The 20,632-nt window shown below is 44.8% G+C and overlaps 1 protein-coding gene across 1 annotated transcript in view; it reads right to left on the bottom strand.

The window, feature by feature from the left end:
* Positions 1 to 20,632, bottom strand: part of RANBP10 (RAN binding protein 10) — an 85,370-nt gene that overhangs the window by 63,299 nt on the left and 1,439 nt on the right. Inside the window, exon 2 of the mRNA XM_009894485.1 lies at positions 19,784 to 19,895. Coding sequence (XP_009892787.1) covers positions 19,784 to 19,895 — 112 coding nt within the window. The remainder of the gene's footprint in view (positions 1 to 19,783; positions 19,896 to 20,632) is intronic.

Genomic DNA, 20,632 nt, shown 5'->3' with positions numbered 1-20,632 from the left:
AGGAGAGGGGGCACGACAGGAACGCTCGGGACATTAATTTCTCTGCCCCGCTTCCTACCTGTCAGCTCATCTTCTAACCCATCACACAACCACAAGAGCTCCTTCACTTTATCCCTCCATTCCTTTACCTTCCGCAAGGATTTCTGAGACTGGACCTCGCCAAAGAGCTTTTGCAAACCCAGGCAGGCTGATCTTTACCAGAAGTCTGCATTCAACAGGGCACAGCCAGCCTTCGCAAAGGCTCTTCTTCCTCACTGCAGAATTTATGCACGCACCCATTTTGTTTGTTCTATTTCTGTTAATTTGCATGGTCTGTAATTCTCTTCATATGCTCTGGAACCACAGAAAGAGCTGCCCTGCTCAGTTTGTTTTTAACAAGCTTCCATATTTTTAGGTTACTGATCTTTGAAATTAACAGTGACTGTTGGGCTCTTGTTCATGTAAACGTACGCATTAACCATGTCTAAAAATATTTCAGAATTTGACCCCAAAGCTACTTTCCTTCAAGCTACATGGGTTGAGTCTCCTGCAGCAACTGTTTCCTGCACCTGACTTCCGTGTCTCAATCATAGTCACCACCCCAAACAAACAGGATGGGAATAACTGGGTTTTTGCTTCTTCACACAGGCATTTTAGTCGATATACATCTACGATATATGTTTATCAGGTTTAAGTCTATGACCTCTTTAATAAATAGCACCACATCTTCACAAACACGGCCAACATTGTCCTTCCTGTACACTTCACCTCTTGCTAGCATGACCTTCCAGATTTTAAACACCTAAAACCATAGTGCTTTAAATTAAGTCAGTCCCTTCTTTAAAAATCACACTCTATTTTAGAATCATAGAATGGTTTAGGTTGGAAGGGACCTTGAAGATCATAGAGTTCCAACCCCCCTGCCCTGGGCAGGGACACCTCCCACCAGCCCAGGTTGCTCCAAGCCCTGTCCAACCTGGCCTTGAACACCTCCAGGGATGGGGCAGCCACAGCTTCTCAGGGCAACCTGCCCCAGGGGCTCACCGCCCTCACAGCAAAGAATTTCTTCCTAATATCTCATCTAAATCTCCCCTCTTCCAGTTTGAAGCCATTCCCCCTCGTCCTGTCACTCCATGCCCTTGTGAAAAGTCCCCCCCCCAGCTCTCCTGGAGCCCCTTTAGGGACTGGAAGGCTGCAGTAAGATCTCCCCGGAGCCTTCTCCTCTCCAGGCTGAACACCCCCAACTCTCTCAGCCTGTCCTCCCAGCAGAGGGTCTCCAGCCCTATGATCATCTTTGTGGCCCTCCTCTGGGCCCGCTCCAGCATATCCATGTCTTTTCCATGTTGGGGGCTCCAGAGCTGGAGGTAGTACTCCACGTGGGGTCTCACCAGAGCAGAGCAGAGGGGAAGAATCACCTCTCTGTGAAGTGCCCCAGGTTCCAGAGGATCCGAACCTCTCCTCCTCGTACCAGCTCCTCAGCCAACACACCAGCACCGCTCGTTCTCAACTCTCTTTCTGGTACTGCTGAAGTTTTACATGCAGAACTTTTTCTGCTCTTCCCTATGCCTTCAGTACCACAACCATCACTTCATGCCCAGCAACTGGTACAATATTCAGATGCCTGGGGAAAACTAGGTACTTCATGGCTACCAGCTAAGTCACGATGCCATTCTCCCCACAGGCCCAAACCCAGTTATCTTTAAACCCGACCACTGAACTGCTAACCGTTACATGGTCCGCCTTTTCCTTTTAGCTGGCCCCTGGTTATCTTAGGGTTATCTCCAGAGGAAAACGATACATGATCAGGATATGGAGAACCTACTGCTGGGTTTTAAACCGAAAGAGGGGAGATTTAGATTAGCTATTAGGAAGAAGTTTTTCACTTTGAGGGTGGTGAGCCCCTGGGGCATGTTGCCCAGAGAAGCTGTGGCTGCCCCATCCCTGGAGGTGTTCAAGGCCAGGTTGGACGGGGCTTGGAGCAACCTGGGCTGGTGGGAGGTGTCCCGGCCCAGGGCAGGGTGGGTGGAACTGGATGATCTTCAAGGTCCCTTGCAACCCAAACCATGCTATGATTCTATGACTCGTACCTTTCCTTCAGCCAGCTCAGTGTTTTCCTGCTTCAAGACCAGAGCTCTTCAAGTTCAAAGTTGCTTGGGGTGAACGCTGACAAACAGGGCTATGCCAACATAACGGCCAGCTACAAGGAACAAAGGCCAGTCCAGGTCCTTCAGCTCTGACTGTGTATAAATGAGGTAATTACACAAGCACCAGGAAAGCATTGGCATTTGACAAAGGAAACAGTAAGAAGACCACTGAACTTAGAAAAATACCCAAAAGAGGTTTTGCAGCAGCCAGTTCAGGAGCAGAAAATTTGAACCTCCTGATGGCATGTGGGGCAAACAAGTTTATCTCAGAAACACTCCAGTCACAGAGGAGAGATTCCAGGACATTTGGCTGGATTTCCTATTTCTCATTTAGAAGGATAAACAGAGATTTGTTAAGGTGTCCAAAATATCTAGGATATACACTATTATGTAGCAAATCTGATATTCTCTGATAAAAGCCTGCAGCCTGCCTATAAAAAGAAGAGCTCCAGGCGATCTGCTCGCTGAAAACAGGACAGTGGACACCCCAGTGCACGGCAGCCTAGATGCAGCGCGTGCAGAAACGCCAACAAACGCCCTGAGTGCAGAAACGCCAACAAACGCCCTGCCCTCCAAGTGCCAGGACACAGGTGAAACGGCTGCTTTCTGCAGATGGTAGCCCTAAGCTTTTAGATCTGACTGGCCCCACCCTGGAAATAATCCTCCTCATCTTGCTTGGTGATGGTGGAAGGAGCTCAAGGGCACTCCCTTCCCTACCAGCTCCTCCAGCACAAACAGGGATTGTTTCACCTGCACCAAGGGAACTGTCAGCCAAAGGTGAGCTGGCATCTGCCTGGCCACGCGCTCCCTCCAAGGAGGGATTAGAGGCTGCCGAGGTACAGCCTCACAAAAGACATCCCAAAGGCTTCTGCTGCCACGTGCCATTGAGTAACCAGGCAGGATGTAACGAAAGAGTGGAGCGGGGAGGACTCATACAAAATTAAGCCCTGCATAGTCTGCAGTATGTCCTGAAGTAGAAAGCTCAATGATACAGACCAGCATTGCTTCAAAGAATATATGAACTGGGCAGAGACAAGGCAAGACTTTTGGGCATTTAACCCAAAACCTAAACTTGTAGAGGACTATAAGGATGAAAGAATCTATTCTCGAGACTATCTACTCCTCGGCAACCAATAAGCAGAAAAAAAATGTTTCATCTGAGAAAGGATGCCCTAACTGCTAGCACAGAGGCCAGAGGGGAAGCCGTTGGTTCTCTTTGGCCTAGGGAACTCCTTTGAAACACACCTGAGCAGAGACACGAAGGACAGCAGGGTGGCAGTTATACGCTAAGACAATAGCAGCTAGTCGCTATTCTGCTCTTGCCTATCAGTGAAACAGTTGAGCTTTTTAAGAACAGAGATCAACTGTTGGTCTCCACTTCCCTATTACGATCGAAAACACGGCCTGCAAAACACCCCACCCAAGAACCTCCAGCACCGACAACTGCCGTGAGAAGCACATGGCACTACCGGCAAATTATCAAAACATCTGTGTTCCAGCAGAGGTAAGGTCCTTCCCCAGAAGATCTTAAAGAAATTATCTTGGTACAAAAAGAAAGTCACTTCATAGAATAGTAACTGGTTTAAATGATAAGAGATCAAGGATAAGAAAAATGCTTCCAGGAACAGAGAGATGAGGTACAAATGTCATATTACAGGCTCAGACCAAATACCTGTGACCTGGAGACTCAGGAAAGCCAAGGAAAAAAAGAAGGGGCGAAAGAAAGGGGGAGGGTGGAACGATGCAATATGATTAAGCAGCACAATAAAGAGAACTACTCCCACCAACCACGTCCTGGGCTGTACTAGGATGAACACAGCCAGCAGGTCAAGGGAAGGGATCTGCTCCCCTCCATTCAGCCCCTGTGAGTATCGTATTCAATTTGGGGCTCTCCAGCACAAGGACGAGCTATAAACTGGAGCAAATGCAGCAGAGGCCACCAAGACACTCAGGGGGCTCAAACCATACAGTGGATGAGGAGAGGCGGAGGGAAACTGGGCTGCATCAAAAGAAGTATGGCCAGCAGGTCAAGGGAGGTGATCCTGCCCCTCTACTCCACTCTCGTGAGACCCCACCTGGAGTACTGCATCCAGCTCTGGAGTCCTCAACATAAGAAGGACATGGACCTGCTGGAGCGTGTCCAGAGGAGAGCCACGAGGATGATCCGAGAGCTGGGGCACCCCTCCTATGAGGAGAGGCTGAGAGAGTTGGGGGTGTTCAGCCTGGAGAAGAGAAGGCTCCGGGGAGATCTTATTGCGGCCTTCCAGTCCCTAAAGGGGCTCCAGGAGAGCTGGGGGGCGACTTTTCACAAGGGCATGGAGTGACAGGACGAGGGGGAATGGCTATAAACTGGAAGAGCGCAGGTTTAGATTAAACATTAGGAAGAAGTTTTTCACTGTAAGGGTAGTGAGGCACTGGAACAGGTTGCCCAGAGAGGTTGTTGAGGCCCCATCCCTGGAGGTGTTCAAGGCCAGGCTGGACATGGCCTTGGGCAACCTGGTCTAGTGGGAGGTGTCCCTGCCCATGGCAGGGAGGTTGGAACTCGATGATCTTCAAGGTCCTTTCCAACCCAAACCATTCTATGATGATTCTGTGATGATGAAACGCGTTTTTTCAGTCTTAAGAGCAGAAGGCAAAGGGGGGATTAAAGTTTTAACAAAGAAAACTCCGATTAGGTATTACTACAAAGATTTTAACCTTAAGCGTGATCAAACACTGGAAGAAGAACTGAGAAATGTTACTGAATCTCCACCCTTAGAGACAGTCACAAACTTGGCTGCACATTGTCCTGAGGAACCTGATCTAACTGCTGAAGTTGGCCCTGCTTTGAGCAGGGAGCTGAAGCAGATGATCTACAGAGACCCTTTCCAACCTAAATTATTCAACAATATCGTGACTCGGTACAGTTTTGCTGACAGGCAGCAAACTCTTGGCTACAAGTGCAGAAAGCAGAATATCTACCAAAGTTGAGGAGAGACAGAACTTCCTTAGGCACACATGTATGCCTCAAGCTAAGTCCTGATCTGATCATACCAGTAGAGCCCAGCTTTCTTCCTGTCATCAAGGAGAATGGATCATCCAGGAAAGACTGGTTTCTGATCTGCAGAACAACCCTGAACTCACAAACAAAACACGCCATGACCACTGCCGCCTAGAGCATCGACTGCTGCCTGGCGCATCGCCCTGAGCACTTTAGCTCTTCTGCTGAAGGGCTCCTGAACAGAGCGTCCGCTGGAAAAAAAGCAACAAGGAAGGTTCTGCTCTGATTGTAGAGACCTCAGGGATAAAAGAGACTTCAAGAGAAAGCACTATGTGATTTTATTCCTCTGGATCCCTTTAAAAAACAAAAAACACAAAACAAAACACATGCACACATCTCTCTCTTCTCCACTGTAATCAAGACTTTTTAAACATCGCACTCCACAGTTAATGCCTCAGCTATTTCATTCTTTACACCTCTTGAATGAAAACCAGATAACCCCTAATGATTTGTTCCTGTTTTTTAAGGATAAATAACACTGTTGTTGTATTAACCCTTCAACAGAAGCCAGATAATCATTTAAAAGCAAAGATTTGCATGGGGTTTTATTGACAAATGCCATTGTTGTTGTATTAACTCTTCAACTTGAGCCAGATAATCCTTTAACAGCAAACACTGGCATTTGGGAGCTTCTAAACATTCCTACTTTTTCAGAGCCCTTTGTGAAAAGTTCTCCTGAATCACCTCTTGGTTTTACAGACTCTCCAGCTTGCTTCCCATCCCTGATGTTTTGGGAGGGAAAAATACTCCTTTAACATTTCAGACCTTGAGCCAGATTTCCCTCAAGTCTTTTGGTCAACCTTATTGGGTTTTTTTTAAACTTAAAAGTTTATTCTTTCAATTTTTCCCATCTAATAAAGTTTCAACTTTTGGAGGGTGTATGCCTATCGTCTCTCACCCTCGTATCTAATTATGACAACTGTCAGGTTGAGCCTCTCCAATACTTTACACGCTTTTACTCTGATTCTCCAACATGATGTCTCCTTAAACAGTCTCCACACCATCTGAAAGCACTTTACCTTTCTGATTGCATCTTTTTATTAACTTTTCTTAAACAAGCTTCATCAATTTATATCGGTTTCTTTTCTGGCTTTTTTGTTGTTGGGTGGTGGGGTGGTTTTTTTTGATAAACGCTGAAGTGTTAGGGTTTGGGGGGCTTTTTATGGTGCTTCTCAGAGAATGCTGAACGTTAGTACTTACAGTCAGTGCTGCAGAGCAACTTATGAACAAACATTTTTTGGAAATGTTTTCTGCACTGCTCAGAGCCTGAGTCAGAAATTACATCCTTTCTCATGAGTTCCCCAACTAGCCTCTCCAAGGCAGTCATTTATGGCATGTAAAAATTTAGTCTCACAGAGTCACAAGACGTACACACATCTAGAAAGAATAAACTGAATTGTAAGAATATGTTTACAGCCTTCCAGGCACAACATGGAAGATTTCTTCCTGTATCTGCAGGGAGCGCTCTAGCTCTTCCTCGCCACCTTCTTAGCGCGTTGGCAGATAAGACAGTGAGCTTGTTAGCATTTCCATTTTCTTATTCCTACTGAGTCTGGAACCCTCTGCTGCTATAGAGTTTTCCTTGCTAGATGGTGGGGTTTGCTGTTTTGATTTTTTTTTTTTTTTCCCAACTACGTGTACAAGCAGTCAGGATCGCAGTCCCCAGCTAGAAATATGCCCCAGGTCTATATTGATTCAGAAAGCAGTGACAAGTGCCACCTCTGCCTATTGCTCAAGCCTCAGGGGAGCTGTGATTCAAGGTCCCAAATTGTCTCCATGCACAATAAAGGCACCATCTAAGCCTGGTGCAATAATAGCAGAGTGCTTGGTCCTGACTCTGGCAGGCCCAGAAACACTGAGCAAACAATCTCTGGAGGAGCAGACCACTCAATGCCTCTGGCAGACGCTCCCCACCACCTTCACCTGATCACACTGGCCAACTCCATCCCTCCCTGCTGCCCAAAGGTGCTTGCCTGTTCTTCTGGCTCTACTGCTGCTGCTGTTGACATGAGCACACCTGAATTCAGCAGGGAGAGCAGACACCACTGCTGCACACATCCTTGCCGCACAGCTTCATCGGAATCATGGCTGCAGCGTTTTGAGGGTTCCCCTTCTGTCCCCATCCCTTGTTGGGTTATTGCACCCTTATGGTGGCAATACTCAAACTGTTGGAAATTACAAGACATAACACAATTGTTGAACTTGGATAAAATAGGCCATCTCCCACTTCAGCTTATCCTGCTTAACTTTATTATTTTCTATGCAGATTCCTCCTCCCTCTTTTGTGTACTGCAGCAAATCCCACACGCATAACCTAGGGCAAAAACGTATACAATAGTATCTTTCCATTTTCAGACAACACAGAATTAAATTAGGGCTAGAAGCCTGTAATTTTTTTTTTTTTTTATAAAAAGCAAGTACTACAGATCCAGAAATTCTAAATTTAAGATTACACTTTAATCTAGATACACAACACCTTGGAAACGTGTCACTGAAAAAAAATAAATTAACATAACCACAAGCCTTCCTCGTTCCCAAAACGTTGCTCTTTAACTTACGCTCCCATTTAAAGCTTAAGACAAACTTTAAAAATAAGACCATAATGACTGTATAACTGTACACAAAATTTGCAGACAACCTAAAATAAGACACTCTCACCCTGCTGGATTTCAGCTCCTCAGCCTACAGCTTATATCCAGAACTTCTGATTGTCACATACTTGATTGCTGGTTTGTCTCTTAGAAGACTTTTAACTACTTTGCTTTTCCCATCTACTATTGATTAACATACCAGAAGTGATGGATGAAATGAGTTTTGAGACCTACAAAGCATCAGATTAAAAATCTCTCTATTCTCTTGAAAATTGAGAGGAAAAAAAAAATCATCTTCAACTCTTCCACCACCAAAAGCACCAGTTGCTTTCTGAACTTCTTGGTGCAGAACTTCCTCCATTCCAAATACTCCAAACCAGTTTTGGGCACATAACAAATTCAAAACTAGTTAAACAGTATTTGCGAGCGTCATCAAGCACAACCTACTGCTCGTTTTTTTAAAATGAATAAGTTAAAACATTCAATATCATTCACCATAAATCCCTGCAAAGTCTGCCTGCCTTCATCATCACTGGTTTTGGAGATTTCAAGTGTGGACAGACTCCATATGGGGCATCCATTAACTGGAGCCCCTTTTTGAGGGATTCAAAGAGCCTCTTAGAGGAGGATGCACAGAAACATCAGCACATTAGCACCCACTTTCAAACAGGAAAAAAATACCATCTTTTTTTTAGGGTTTTGGGCAATGATTCATTTAAATCCATTATCCATCATATGTAAGACATATACCTTAACCAAAGCCAGGCAAAAGTGACCTCCTAAAACCATATTTTCTGCAATGAACACTGAATACTTGGAACTGCCCCCCACACCCGATCAGAAGCTTCAAAAATGCTGCATCAGTAGATCAATTCCAAATAGAGCAGACAGCCAAAAATAAACGCAGACACATGCTAGTGATTCAACCAGAAATCTTCTTTCCACTTACCAGCAGCCTCAGCAGTTACCATAGCACCAATTTTTTCCAGACTTCTGCTGCACCTCAGCCCTGCCCAGTCAATACCGGTTGCTTTTTAAAATTTGAAGAGACCGAATCAGCCACACTCACCCCCAGCTGCAACATCAGCTCTGCCTCTTTTATCCACACACCGGCTCTCCTTGGCCACGGCAGACGATGGAGGGACCTCGGGAGCAAACCCTCGTACCAAAAGCTGCTGGTTCCACACATGCCTCTGCGTAGCACACCACCAGCTGGACTGCCAACATTTTTTGCCCTCTAGATCTTACAACACCGTGACTGCGGTAAGATTAAGTTCAAAGAGACAAAGCTTTTTGGTACCTTCCCCTAGTTTCTGAGTACTTCAGCAGTAAACATCAGCACGTATGCTACTCCAGCACAGAGACATTTAAATAGGACAGCATTGCAATTTAAATTTGTATATTTAAAAAAAAAGAGGAAAAAGAAAAGATATATTATGTTTTACTTCTGCCAATAAAAGACTTTCCCTGGAAAAGAGATGGAAGGAGCCACAATGATGACTGTACTTCTAAATTAAAAATTTAACTCTTAAAGCTACAAAAGATCTCAGATGCGCTGACTCAGCCAGGAAGCGTGATATATTGTCACTGGGCAGAAGTGACCCAAAAAGCTATAAGAAAAGTTATTTCACAGGAGTGACAGTATTTGACTAACCTAAACTCAAGGAAAGGGATCTTGGAAAGAGGCTGGTTTAAGTGTTACACAGCCATACATGCAGAGGAGTACACAGATGGCTGCGTTTGGTTTGTCCCCAGAAGGGGAATCCACCCATGTTACAAGCAATTCTTTGAGTCAAAAGATGTTTCTTCAGAACAAACATGATACCCAGAGAGTCTGCCAAAAAGTCAACGTCAGAAAAGTTTTTTGGCGAGTCTGAAGCTACTTTGTGCGAGCAACCCACAAAAATCCTCATGAACCCGGCAGAAAAACTGAAGAACAGACCTGCCTTTTGACAGCAAGTAGCTAATACAGAAATTCCAGCACTTGGATCTGTCTGGCTTTTCAAGTGCAGGAACGAGGAACTCAGCGGGTAGAATAGAGGAGAACACAGCAACAGAACTCATCTATACCCATGCTCGATATTCTTCACTTTTAAGAACCCCAGGAGCAAAGAACATCTCCCTTTGAATGCCTGGAAAGCACCCAGCGCTTGGGAGGCACTGCGATATGCAACATAAAGGAGAAAGCAATTAGTCCATGGTTGGAGCACACTTTAAACAAAGGAGGCCTTTCTTTACCCAAAAAGCTGCAAGACCAAGAAAACTGAAAACAGTACTCATCAAAAATTCTGGTTTTGACAATTAGAGCAGATTTATCAAGGCTATCCCATGAAAAGAAAAGATATTACCATTTCCCTTTATTTATTTCTTAACCTGTTGAAAGGTACCAAGTCAGGATGGTGAAACAACCCATGCCGCTCCTCCTCTAAGTGCCTCTGAAGTCCACCTAGAAGGCAGACAAAATCCACCTCATCTGCAAGCTAGGGAAGGAAGGTGGAATAACCCATCGGTTTAGTACTGGTTGGCCGTCTAATGTCACAAGCCCAGAACTCTTCTTTACTGTGCTGGTAACACCCTGACACGGTAGTCTCTCCTCAGAGCATGCTTTACTATGTATGCTGAGGTCCAAACTCAAAGAGTTAAAACCAGAGACATTAAATAAGGCCATGTAGGCCATGACTTCCAGTAAAGCTGCCAGTCCCTGCTCAGTGAACTAACAATATCGCTAACACGTGGCAGAAATTCCTGGGACGTGCATTTTATGACGTGGCTCAGCCAAGACCAAGCAACCCAGCTGAGGCACGAGCCAAACAAGGGATGCTGCTCTCTTCCAGAGGTCAGCGGGTGATTCAAAGGCTTACTGCATCCTCCAATTGTTTTTAATAACCACTCCTACCTGGTAGGAATCCTGTCCTCCCAGCTATCGTGCACCCCGCTCTTTCAACACACACAGTTAAGTCTAAAATAACCAAGCTAAATTAGCAAGTTACAGATTAGCACTACACCCCATCACAGCGGTGGCATTTCAGAGACTTTCAGAATCTCTTGTGCAAAGCTCCTGTTGTCCCGAGGTAGGCCCTGACTTCATGCCAGGCTTAAAGCGTGGCGAGAAATGATAACCCCTATCAATTTACCACCTGAAACCACATTGTCGCAGTCACGGTGGGGGAAGGGGCATGTTATTTTAAGGCAGTGAAAAAACAAGTTACATCTGTTTAAAAAAAGTTACCTATAAAATGCTGGATTCCAACTGCCTCTGACTCCTCAGTCTAACAATAAATATTTTGGAACTACTTCATAATGGACTATAATGAATCTCTAAAGTGGAAGCGTTTCTGGTTTTATTCATGGATATTGTGCTGCTCTGTAACAATGCTTCAGAAATAGCACTGACGGGCTCCAGAAAGAATCCCAATTCCCCAAGCAGAGGTCAGTAAAGACAAATAGGGCAAGGCTGAAAAGAAGTAGATAAAGGCAAGAAAATAAAATTCTTAAGAGCTCATTAAAAACAACTACAAGTATCCTGAGGCATGGAGGGGCCCACTGCACGTCAGCCCTTAGAAAGGCAGAGAAGCTCTAAAAGCCAGAGCGCATGGGAGAGAAGGTGAGCAAGAGAACAAAATTAAGAGGCAACAACCTGGTAACAACACATCTCCTCAGTCTGTTTATGAGTAAATACTGACAAAACTACAGTGGAAGAATAAAGCCTATTTTTGCTAGACTAAGGCATCAGATTGCCAGCTCCCTTCCAATTTCAGGATCACGTTCAACTAGTATGTGATGGATGTAGGAAGGGTCAAATCTTTTCTGCGTTACCTTCAGGAAGGGAAAAGACTGATGACGTAGATTAGCAATCTATGTAGGAATACTGAAAGATAGAAAATATGGATCAGAGATGAAGACTTGACTTGAGCACCATTTAAGAAAGAAAAGGCATAGTACAAGCTTCAGCAGACTAAAATCACTGCTAGCATCTGGCCAAATAACCAACTTCTCCATCTGCCACCCCAAGCACCACCACATCCAACAGAACCCCAAAGCCTGCAATATACTGTGGTCGAAACCAATTGGACCTGTAAGCTAAGGCGTCCCACCAACTTAATTTTCAGCTTTAGATTTTTCACTCTTGACAGCTGACTTGCTCTCTACGTCAGCTGGTATTCAAGAAACTTCACTTAAACCATGTCAGCGGCAAATGGCATGATGGTCTGGGAAAAGCATAAAGCATTACTGATACTAATTCTCTGATTATTTATTCTGGTTACACCCAATGGAATAAGTAGAATTTTTGTTCTGTTTGTTCTGCTGATTAACAAACCTCACTTCCAAATGCACTGTTCAGACACACAGAGAGTAAGACACAGAGAGTTTTGACAGATGTATTATGTATGAAATAAGAATACTTTCTCTTTAAAATAATAACAAGTAGCCAGAGAGCTAGGGAGAGCGCTGGGAAAGCAACGCATGCTGAACTCACAGATCTTTACATGCTGACATCTCCACCCCACGGAACAAACACTAGATGTGGAGAACATCCCTACAAAGAGCTTGTAAATGAGAAGGAAGATTGTATCTCTGGGACTGAAACTGCAGTGTGCAAACAGAGATCCAGTCTTATACCACAAGGTACAGCGTAAACCCCACTGCTAGAAAAGCAGTTAAGAAAATCAATCTGGCAGCCCAGTCGATGTAACACAGTTAATCCAATTCAGCTTTACGGGGCCAGTGGCAGACCTGAAGAAAAAGTCAGGCTTCACGGTACATGGTAAATTCTTTAGTGGTTCATCATCCCAGAGCTTCATAAGTGAAGGAAAAAGTTTCCTCTCCATAAAAGTTATGCAACTTGCACAATTTAATCATTAAACAGTGAATTGCTTAGACCCTAGAACATTTAAACAATTAGTTCCCATTATTCTATGATTTGATTTATTAACTGTAAACACATTCTGAAGAGCAGAAGCATAATGTTTTACACGTATTCTAAAGATGTTCAGTTGACCTTGCTAGAGTTTACTTTTGCCATATTCCTACATTTTCTACCACAGATATTCAGAATCAGCATGGGGAAGGGCAAGGAGCAAGCAAAAAACCTTTTCCTGAAACTCTTATTCTTTACTGTGCAAAATCTTACAACTCTAACTGGACAGACACACACACACATGCAAAAAAATAAATAGAAAGAAAAAATATCACAGCATTAGATCTAGAAGATACCTCAGACATACCTAAATGCACACATCACAAGTGAGAAAGTCACCCATCACCATCACTACTTCCATTCCGTTTCCTAATTTCACAAACGATTTTAATGAGGAATTGATAGTCTACCATTACACTGGATGGGCCCATGATACTGCTATAAACCACTGAATTTCACTTTCCACTTCATTGATTTAAAAAAAAAAAAAAGAAAAACAGAAAAGGCAATTAAAAAAGTTATCAACTGCAAATCGGATATTCCAATCTCACAACTTGCTTTACATTGAAAAAGCTGCCGTCAGTATCACCCCCTTTTGCAAGGGTTTAGCAGAACAATGACAAAAAATAACAACTTCTATGAGATGTCATCAGTTGAGGTGAAACCTCCACAGAAAATGAATGAGAGTGCCTCTGCACTTCAGAGCACCAAAGCTCAGCCAAGCAGTAGCTGAGCAGGCAAGACTTGCTTGGGCAAGACTGTCTGCAAATGGGAACAAGGTGAGAACTGTTTACTGAACCCACTCGGGGGGATTTATTTATGTGTTGGTTTGTTTAAATGAACGTCTGTGGAACAGCATAAATTCAAGCAAGCAGACATAGCTGCAAACAGAAAAACAACCCCTGGTTGTGGATTCTTGGAAACCGGGTTGGAACAAAATAAAAAAGGGGAGGAAATCAATTATTTACAGGCTTATCAGATACAAATAAGGGACCACACAGCATGTGTAGACACTAGAAATCCTCAGTTGCCCCAGAATATCCCTTAACCTTCCCTACAGCCACATCCAGGTACGCATGACGTTATAAGGTGTCGCAGCGTAACCAGCCGATGGATGCACACAGCCAGACGTGCCACTAAAGCCACCAGTGTCAGAGCACTTCATGGACAGGCCTTCTCTCAGCATCTGGAAACCATTAGAGCACATGAGCGAAAGGCTTCCCAAAGAGCAATCGCACTCACCATATGCTGAAGAGAAATGGAAAGTTGGCAAGGAGAAATGTAAGCAAGGAAGAGAGGGGCAGATTACTTGTTACTAATGTAAAGACTGCTAAACAACCAGTACATCTGACCTTTATTTTTCCTTTTTCAGTCAGAGAGAAACTAAGCTATTTTTAAGTCGGGGATGTGGTGCATTTGTGTAAAAAAGCTAAAGGAAGATTTTAAATAAATTATGGTATGGACTAAGCTAGATTAGGTCTTCGGCCACTCTCCTCAAAGTACCCTTTCCTCCCTCTCTCAGAAAAATGCACACAACCTAAGCCAGCGCTGCCCGACATCTCTGGACATCTCAAAGCAACTGTGAAACAGTTCATGCCAGTGCTGGAAGAAGGATACCAACACACCCTGTTGCCCGTGTCTTCCCAACCCTCCATCCTCCACCCTTCTGGGTCCCTTCCCCACTTCAGGCACAGTAAGCACTGTATCGAGGACTGATCCAGCAAAAAGACAGTTAACGTGATCCAGCTCATGACACAGTCGCTAGCGCTGGCACAAAGGAAAGGGGTTAAAAAAAAAAAATCACGGCAAGAAGGAAAACTAGACTGGCACTTTCCTGAGATGGCTCAAAGTCCTCGTGAAACCGCCCGGCTCCCCTGGCACAGAGGGCTGTGCCACTTGGCACCTCCTCTGCCCGCAGACCACACACGCTGTGTTTGCACTGAACACACAGAGCCAACGTGGACAGACGGCAGCTCTACCACCACCAGAGAGGTCGGACTTGCTGCAGAACAGCAGCACACCAAAGTATCCCGGAGTAAGCCACTGTCCAAAACCAAACAATCATCAGAAAAGACAGCTGTGGACAGCAAAATGCCATTGCAAAGGCAACCCACAGGCTGCTGGGCTGTCTCTCCCAGGAGCAGCTCACAAATGGGAGAGGAGGCTGCCAGACAGGTGACTTTTGCTAGAAACAGGAATCTGTGCGCAATCAGGGTCAGCCTCCGGGATGTCCTCCCAGTCGCACTCCCTCACAACCCACTGCATGGCTGCGGGAGGTAAAAACAGGTCAAGAAACCAAAACAGTGGAGAGGAACAAGTACCGTCACCCATGAGACAATTCACCTTGCCCCAGCATAAAGAGGACAACAAAGATGAATTGTCCTCCTGAGTCACAACAGGCTGTGAGTTGTGGGTTGGCTGCCCTACCCTGATGAGTCTTAGGCTGTTCCTGTTTACCAGCAGAGATCATCTAATGGGACAGCAGAAGCTGTGAGATGGGCTGACAAATCAGCAGCAAACTGAAACACGTATTTGAGAGAGAGGGTAAGAGTCCAGTGCTTCAAATATAGTTAAGGCTGAACTGTTACAAGCATCACCATGATAAAAGCACGAGTTATTTGTGGCAGCTCAGGAACATAAGAGTCACGTACGTTTCTGCCAGTCTGCTCATCTGAGGAATGCTGGAAGCAAGCCATTCACAGAACCATGCAGAGATTTGCACCGGAAAGGACCTTGGGACCTTCCTTCTTCATCCTTCTGCCCAAAGCATAAGTAGCTCTGAAAGTTGTATCAGGCAGCCTGGGCCCTTGCCCAGGCACATTTGAAGATGAAGATGCCACAGCCTATCCAGACATCCTGTTCAGCTGTTTAACCATTTTCCCAAGGAAAATTCTTTCTTACATTCAGCTGGCATTTCCCCTGCCACAACTTGTGACCCATTGCCTCTTGCCCTTTTGTTCCAATTGACAACACTGGGGAGACACGCACACAATGGCTCAGGAATTAAGTACCCAGCAAGTCTTAAGACAAAACTGTTCAACACCACTTTGAATGGCAGTAAATGAGGGTTGCTGCCATCACACCCTTCCCTCTCCCAGCTCAGCCCATCCCTTTATTGACACGCCTTCAACCCACCTCAGAGAGCAGAACCCTGAAAAATAGTCCTCAATTAAAAAAAAAAAAAAAGCAGCAATTTCTGACAATGACGTCAATAGATTAAATCATCGTAATTATTTTGATGTGGCCAGCTTTCAACCAGCTATCTCCTCGAACCAGCTCACCACAGGACCGGGTAGCAGACTGTGGGAAGGCACAGAAGCTTATGGCAAGTGGAAGGGCAGAATCCCAGAGCCTTGTCTTGTATCATCTTAAAGCGTCATGGAACCACTCCCTGTGTGTTCAGCGCAGACAAGGAGGTGAGAAGAGGGCTGGAACTAAATTCTCTTCTACTCTCTGAGGACAAGAGCCATGTCCCCAAAGAGCAGCGACAAACAACAGATCAACCTCCTGACAGATCTAGTGTGTTACCTGGCCTCCTTGGCAAGATAATTTTTCAATGGTAGCCTGGCAGCCTCCCCTCTCCCAGGAAAAACCAAACCAAAACAACAACAAAAAAACCCAATAAATAAACATGACCTCATATCAATAAAGACTAAAACCACCAGGATGAGAAATGACCACCATTCAGCTAAAAGTAAGTCTCAATCATCTTTTTTCAGCTCAAAGGACTGTGGTTCTATCTCGGTGCATGAGCAGTGGAAGATCCAAAGCTAACAAAACCTGGGACATCTTAAAAGTTTCTTAAGTGCACCAAATGGACTTTTTTGCATGCTGTACTTGCTTTGAAATACCTGCCAGTAAACTAAGCCAGATTTTACCCATGCTGAGGCAAGAAAAGTCTAGTGATGGTAAAGGCCGAGTTTTCATAAATCACTTCATTTGCTGCTTTAACAAAAGCACCTTTATGGAGCAGGTGCATTAAAGGGCAGGGGAGAAAGGCAATGCAAAAGAGCTTTTCTGCCAGCTGTGGGTGCCGTGCCTTGGCAGTCTAAAGCAACTTGTGTCTATGCTGCTGCAGTCGCTCCCTCCTTCCCTGCGCTGGCACTGGGGTTTGCAGAACTGAGCAGAGAAGTAATCTGCCTGAAAAACAGGGGGAGGTGAAGGTGCATGTTTTTACTGCTAGGATACAACGTGGTGGGAGGAAACAAAGGAGGGCACCACAGCGTACCGCATTTAAATCGCCTTATCCCCCTGAAAGTAACAGAAGGGAGAAGTTAAAAGGTGGTACCAATACCTCACTTGTCTCTATAGCTCAGGTTCCTCTACCACGGTGACACTGCCAATCCAGAACTGGCACTGTCTGATGCCAATTCAAGAATCCTCTTATCAGAGCGTATTCACATACGGGTAACACCTCGTCAGGCTGCAATGAGCTTCAGGGTTCTTACACCTTCAGTAAAAGCCACTGGGACCTTCTATTCCACTTCTTACCTGCAACCTTAGTTTCTGTAGTTTATTAGCAACTGTCAGCATCTAACCACAGTGTAGAGCACTAGACAAACAATTTATTAGCACAGAAAGATGACAGCTTTGAGTTACTGAGCAAAAATCAATCAGAACTGAAAGCACACTTCCTGAAATTCATTCCACCAAAGTATCCTTTGAGTAAGTCTTGTTTTGAACCCCAACTGTTCACATTTTAAACCTACATGTGAAAAGCTATCACAAACTCCAGCAAGAGAGACACAGTGAGTAACATCACGCAGTCCTTACCTCCCTACTCTGGCCAGCACAAATAAAATAACAAGCTACCCATTCTGGAAATGAGCTCAGAAAGGTTCCCCTTCCTCTCCCCTTGCTAAAGGGCTTCCAGCTGAGTTTGTGCAGACATGCTTTGCCACTTGAAAACTTCCTTTCATCCCCTCCAATCCCTTCTGTAGATTTCTGGACTTTTATTCCTTTAAACTGAAGCCACCATGGTGTAACAAACACTGGAGAGCTTCCTAAGAAGAGATGTCTCTGCCGCAGTTCATTATTACAACACACCGAGGCTCCAATGGGCAGACTTGGAACTATTAAAGACGAGACACACAAGAGTACCTTCTGAAGTGACAGACAGGCAGCAGCTACAATATAAATTCACAATTACAAATCCCCAGCACCACAGCGTGCGAGATAAAAAACAGAGGTCTCTCTACCAGCAAAAGAAAAACAAGGCACGGGAACGGCTGAGACACCAGAGAAGCTCTCAAAGGCTCACCGCTGCTCTGACTTCGGCTCATAGCTGTCAACATCTCACATCTGTATTGCTATAATGTTAATACAAATGGTTGCATATCTTTGAAAGTATTCCTGGAAAGTAACTGTAATTACAGAATACAGTAAAAACAACAATGGACTATTAATATAGAAAACTGATCTTGGGAAACAAGCAGCAAATTCCATTATCTCCCCGTAAGACTGGTCTAGAATGCAGTAAGGATTAAGTGCTGTTCAGTGACCTTTCATGATGTGATTTCTTTGTCTTGAAGTTCACTGTAAATTATTTTAATTTTAGCGGTTACATAAACTAACCAAGTGCAGGGTTTCAAAACAGATAAGCAGTTAATTGCCAAGTCAGTGAACTGAAAGAATAAAGATGGTCTTTCCACTGGATTTGTAAAGCATTCAGCCCCGCATCCATCTCTGCACAGAGAACCTAATAATCATTGCAGGCCTAAATGCAGCACAATTCAAGATCTTTGCAAGTGACTTTACGAATGGGCCACTCCTCAATCCAACAAGAGCAAAAAATTTCAACAGTAAGAAGTTACGACTTTGGTTTTTAGTGGGAAAGCTTTCTGCCCTTCCCTAACACCCCTAAACCGGCCAGAGTTCAAATGTTATTCCTGAAGGACTGGATCAATTAATTACGTTCAATACCATCTCCCGTGCGGCTTTCCCTCCTGGACAGTATATCTGCAATATTCATCCTATAGCAATGAAAAATGCCAAACACACACACAGAGCAGGATAATACCTTTATCCTGATTAAAAATTAAATCTACACTACCAGTAGGAACCCAGACCTTGTTAGAAAGGCCCCTCTATTGCTTTCCCACATTTCCCAGCATCCTGAATAGGGAACTCCAAGTACATCCTGGTTCAGTTACATTTTGGATCAAAATAATGCCCAATACAGTGGCTGCAAGACTGGATGAGATCCAAAACCCCACTGCCGGTTCAGTTCACTGAGGTGCCGCCTAGTAAAGTATGGCTGCATCTAACGCTACCGATAGGATTTGCTGCTTTTGCAGTTCTTCCACCTGCTACTGTTCAAAGTAGTATAGACCACTATAGGGCAAACGCAGTCTCAACAACAGCCTACAGTATTAAATGCTACCACAAAAAAAAAAAAAAATCATTATTTGGTCAGGAAAAACCTTCTCATATTTAGCATTCTGGTTCCAGCACAGCCTCCCAAGCTCCCATAGCTGTTATCTGTCATGATACTCTGTGGTGCAACCTTTCCTGAGATAATGACTTGCGTCCAAATTCAGGTCCTAGACTAGAGACGACAGACGTAGCATAGATTCTGGCTTATATTCACAATCACCTCATTTCCCTCTCTTTGAACATCTTTTCCTTGGTCATGCATACAGGGTTTCTAAAAAACAGCCTCAGAAGTTCTCCTTCCAGTGCTCAAGTACTGCTGTGACTGCTTTTCTCTATGCAAACATCTCTCTAACTGGCCAAAATTAAGTTCAAGCTTCCTCCTGTCTGTTTCACTCCACTTGTGAAGCATCATAATTCCAGAAATCTGAGTGACCAGACCTAGCTAGCAAGAGGAAAAACTATTTTCATTCAAATTGCACCAGAGACCCCAAGTTTCCCAAATTTTTTAAACTGCCCATATCAAACAGCACAGAAAGCAGCTGGGGAAGTGCCTCTACTTCCAGCACATTCTACCACATGTATATCTATTGACCAAGAGAATATAACCTCCCCGTGATGTACCTGCCTGTTACACCTGACAGCCATGGGACCTCTACCCCTTCCGGAAAGGAGGTCAGAGTACAGCAGAACTGCTAAATACACATCACCAACCGTCAGATTCAAATATGACACTTACCCATCTCTACCTTTACTGACGATCTTCACTTCAAAGTAATAAATGCCACAGGCTGCAGGTATAGGGTGCGTAGCCCTGACTGAGGCAGCATCTTTGTGATTTTTACCATGACCTGGGAAAGAACAGAAATGTAAGTCCCGATGGCATTTGAACTCTCTCACATTTTGATCTAAAAGACTATGGTCTGAACACAGTGGGGATCTGTTTCTACATATAGCCAACAATTTAAAGCACGCTTTTCAGAGAACTAGAATATACAATCCTGCACTGCCACCACAAAGAATCCTTACACTATGAGCACTGGAGCTTTTCCTTTTGTTTTCACTGTGCAGTTACTGAGAAAGACTCACACTACTACCTCTCCCCCTCCCCACATACATAGTTTGAAGACCAATGTACACAAACAGAAGACAAAAATGATTACACAAGAGGGGAATGACATCAGTGTTTACTAACCAGGCAGGCAAAGGAATGATCAGTTCTCCGCTGGGTGGGTAGGGAGAACAGCCTCCAATAGCGAGCAAGAAAAACATCACTGTGATTCCCCAAGTCCTAGAAGTCTGCAAGCATCTATTTTGTGTAAACTCGAGGAGCCAAAGCCCCAGTTAGGCGGCGGGTCGGTGCCATCCGACCTCTTGGCCAGGTTTTAAGCAGGATGACAGAGTAAACAGACGATCTGGCTACACAGAGGGGCTCGGGCCCGGGCTGGTGACACTGCAAAGCGTTGTATAAGGCAGCACGCTCCACCGGGGGGAAGGGCCCTCGGCTCCAGACCCCCTCCGCTTCCCCAGCCCAGGAAAACGCCGGCGCCCACGGCCACGGCTCCCCCGACGAGCAGCCCCCGCCCCG

This window comes from Charadrius vociferus, unplaced genomic scaffold, assembly GCF_000708025.1.
Source record: "Charadrius vociferus isolate BGI_N301 unplaced genomic scaffold, ASM70802v2 scaffold621, whole genome shotgun sequence".
Classification (NCBI taxonomy): domain Eukaryota; kingdom Metazoa; phylum Chordata; class Aves; order Charadriiformes; family Charadriidae; genus Charadrius; species Charadrius vociferus.
This window is presented reverse-complemented; position numbering and strand designations above follow the sequence as displayed.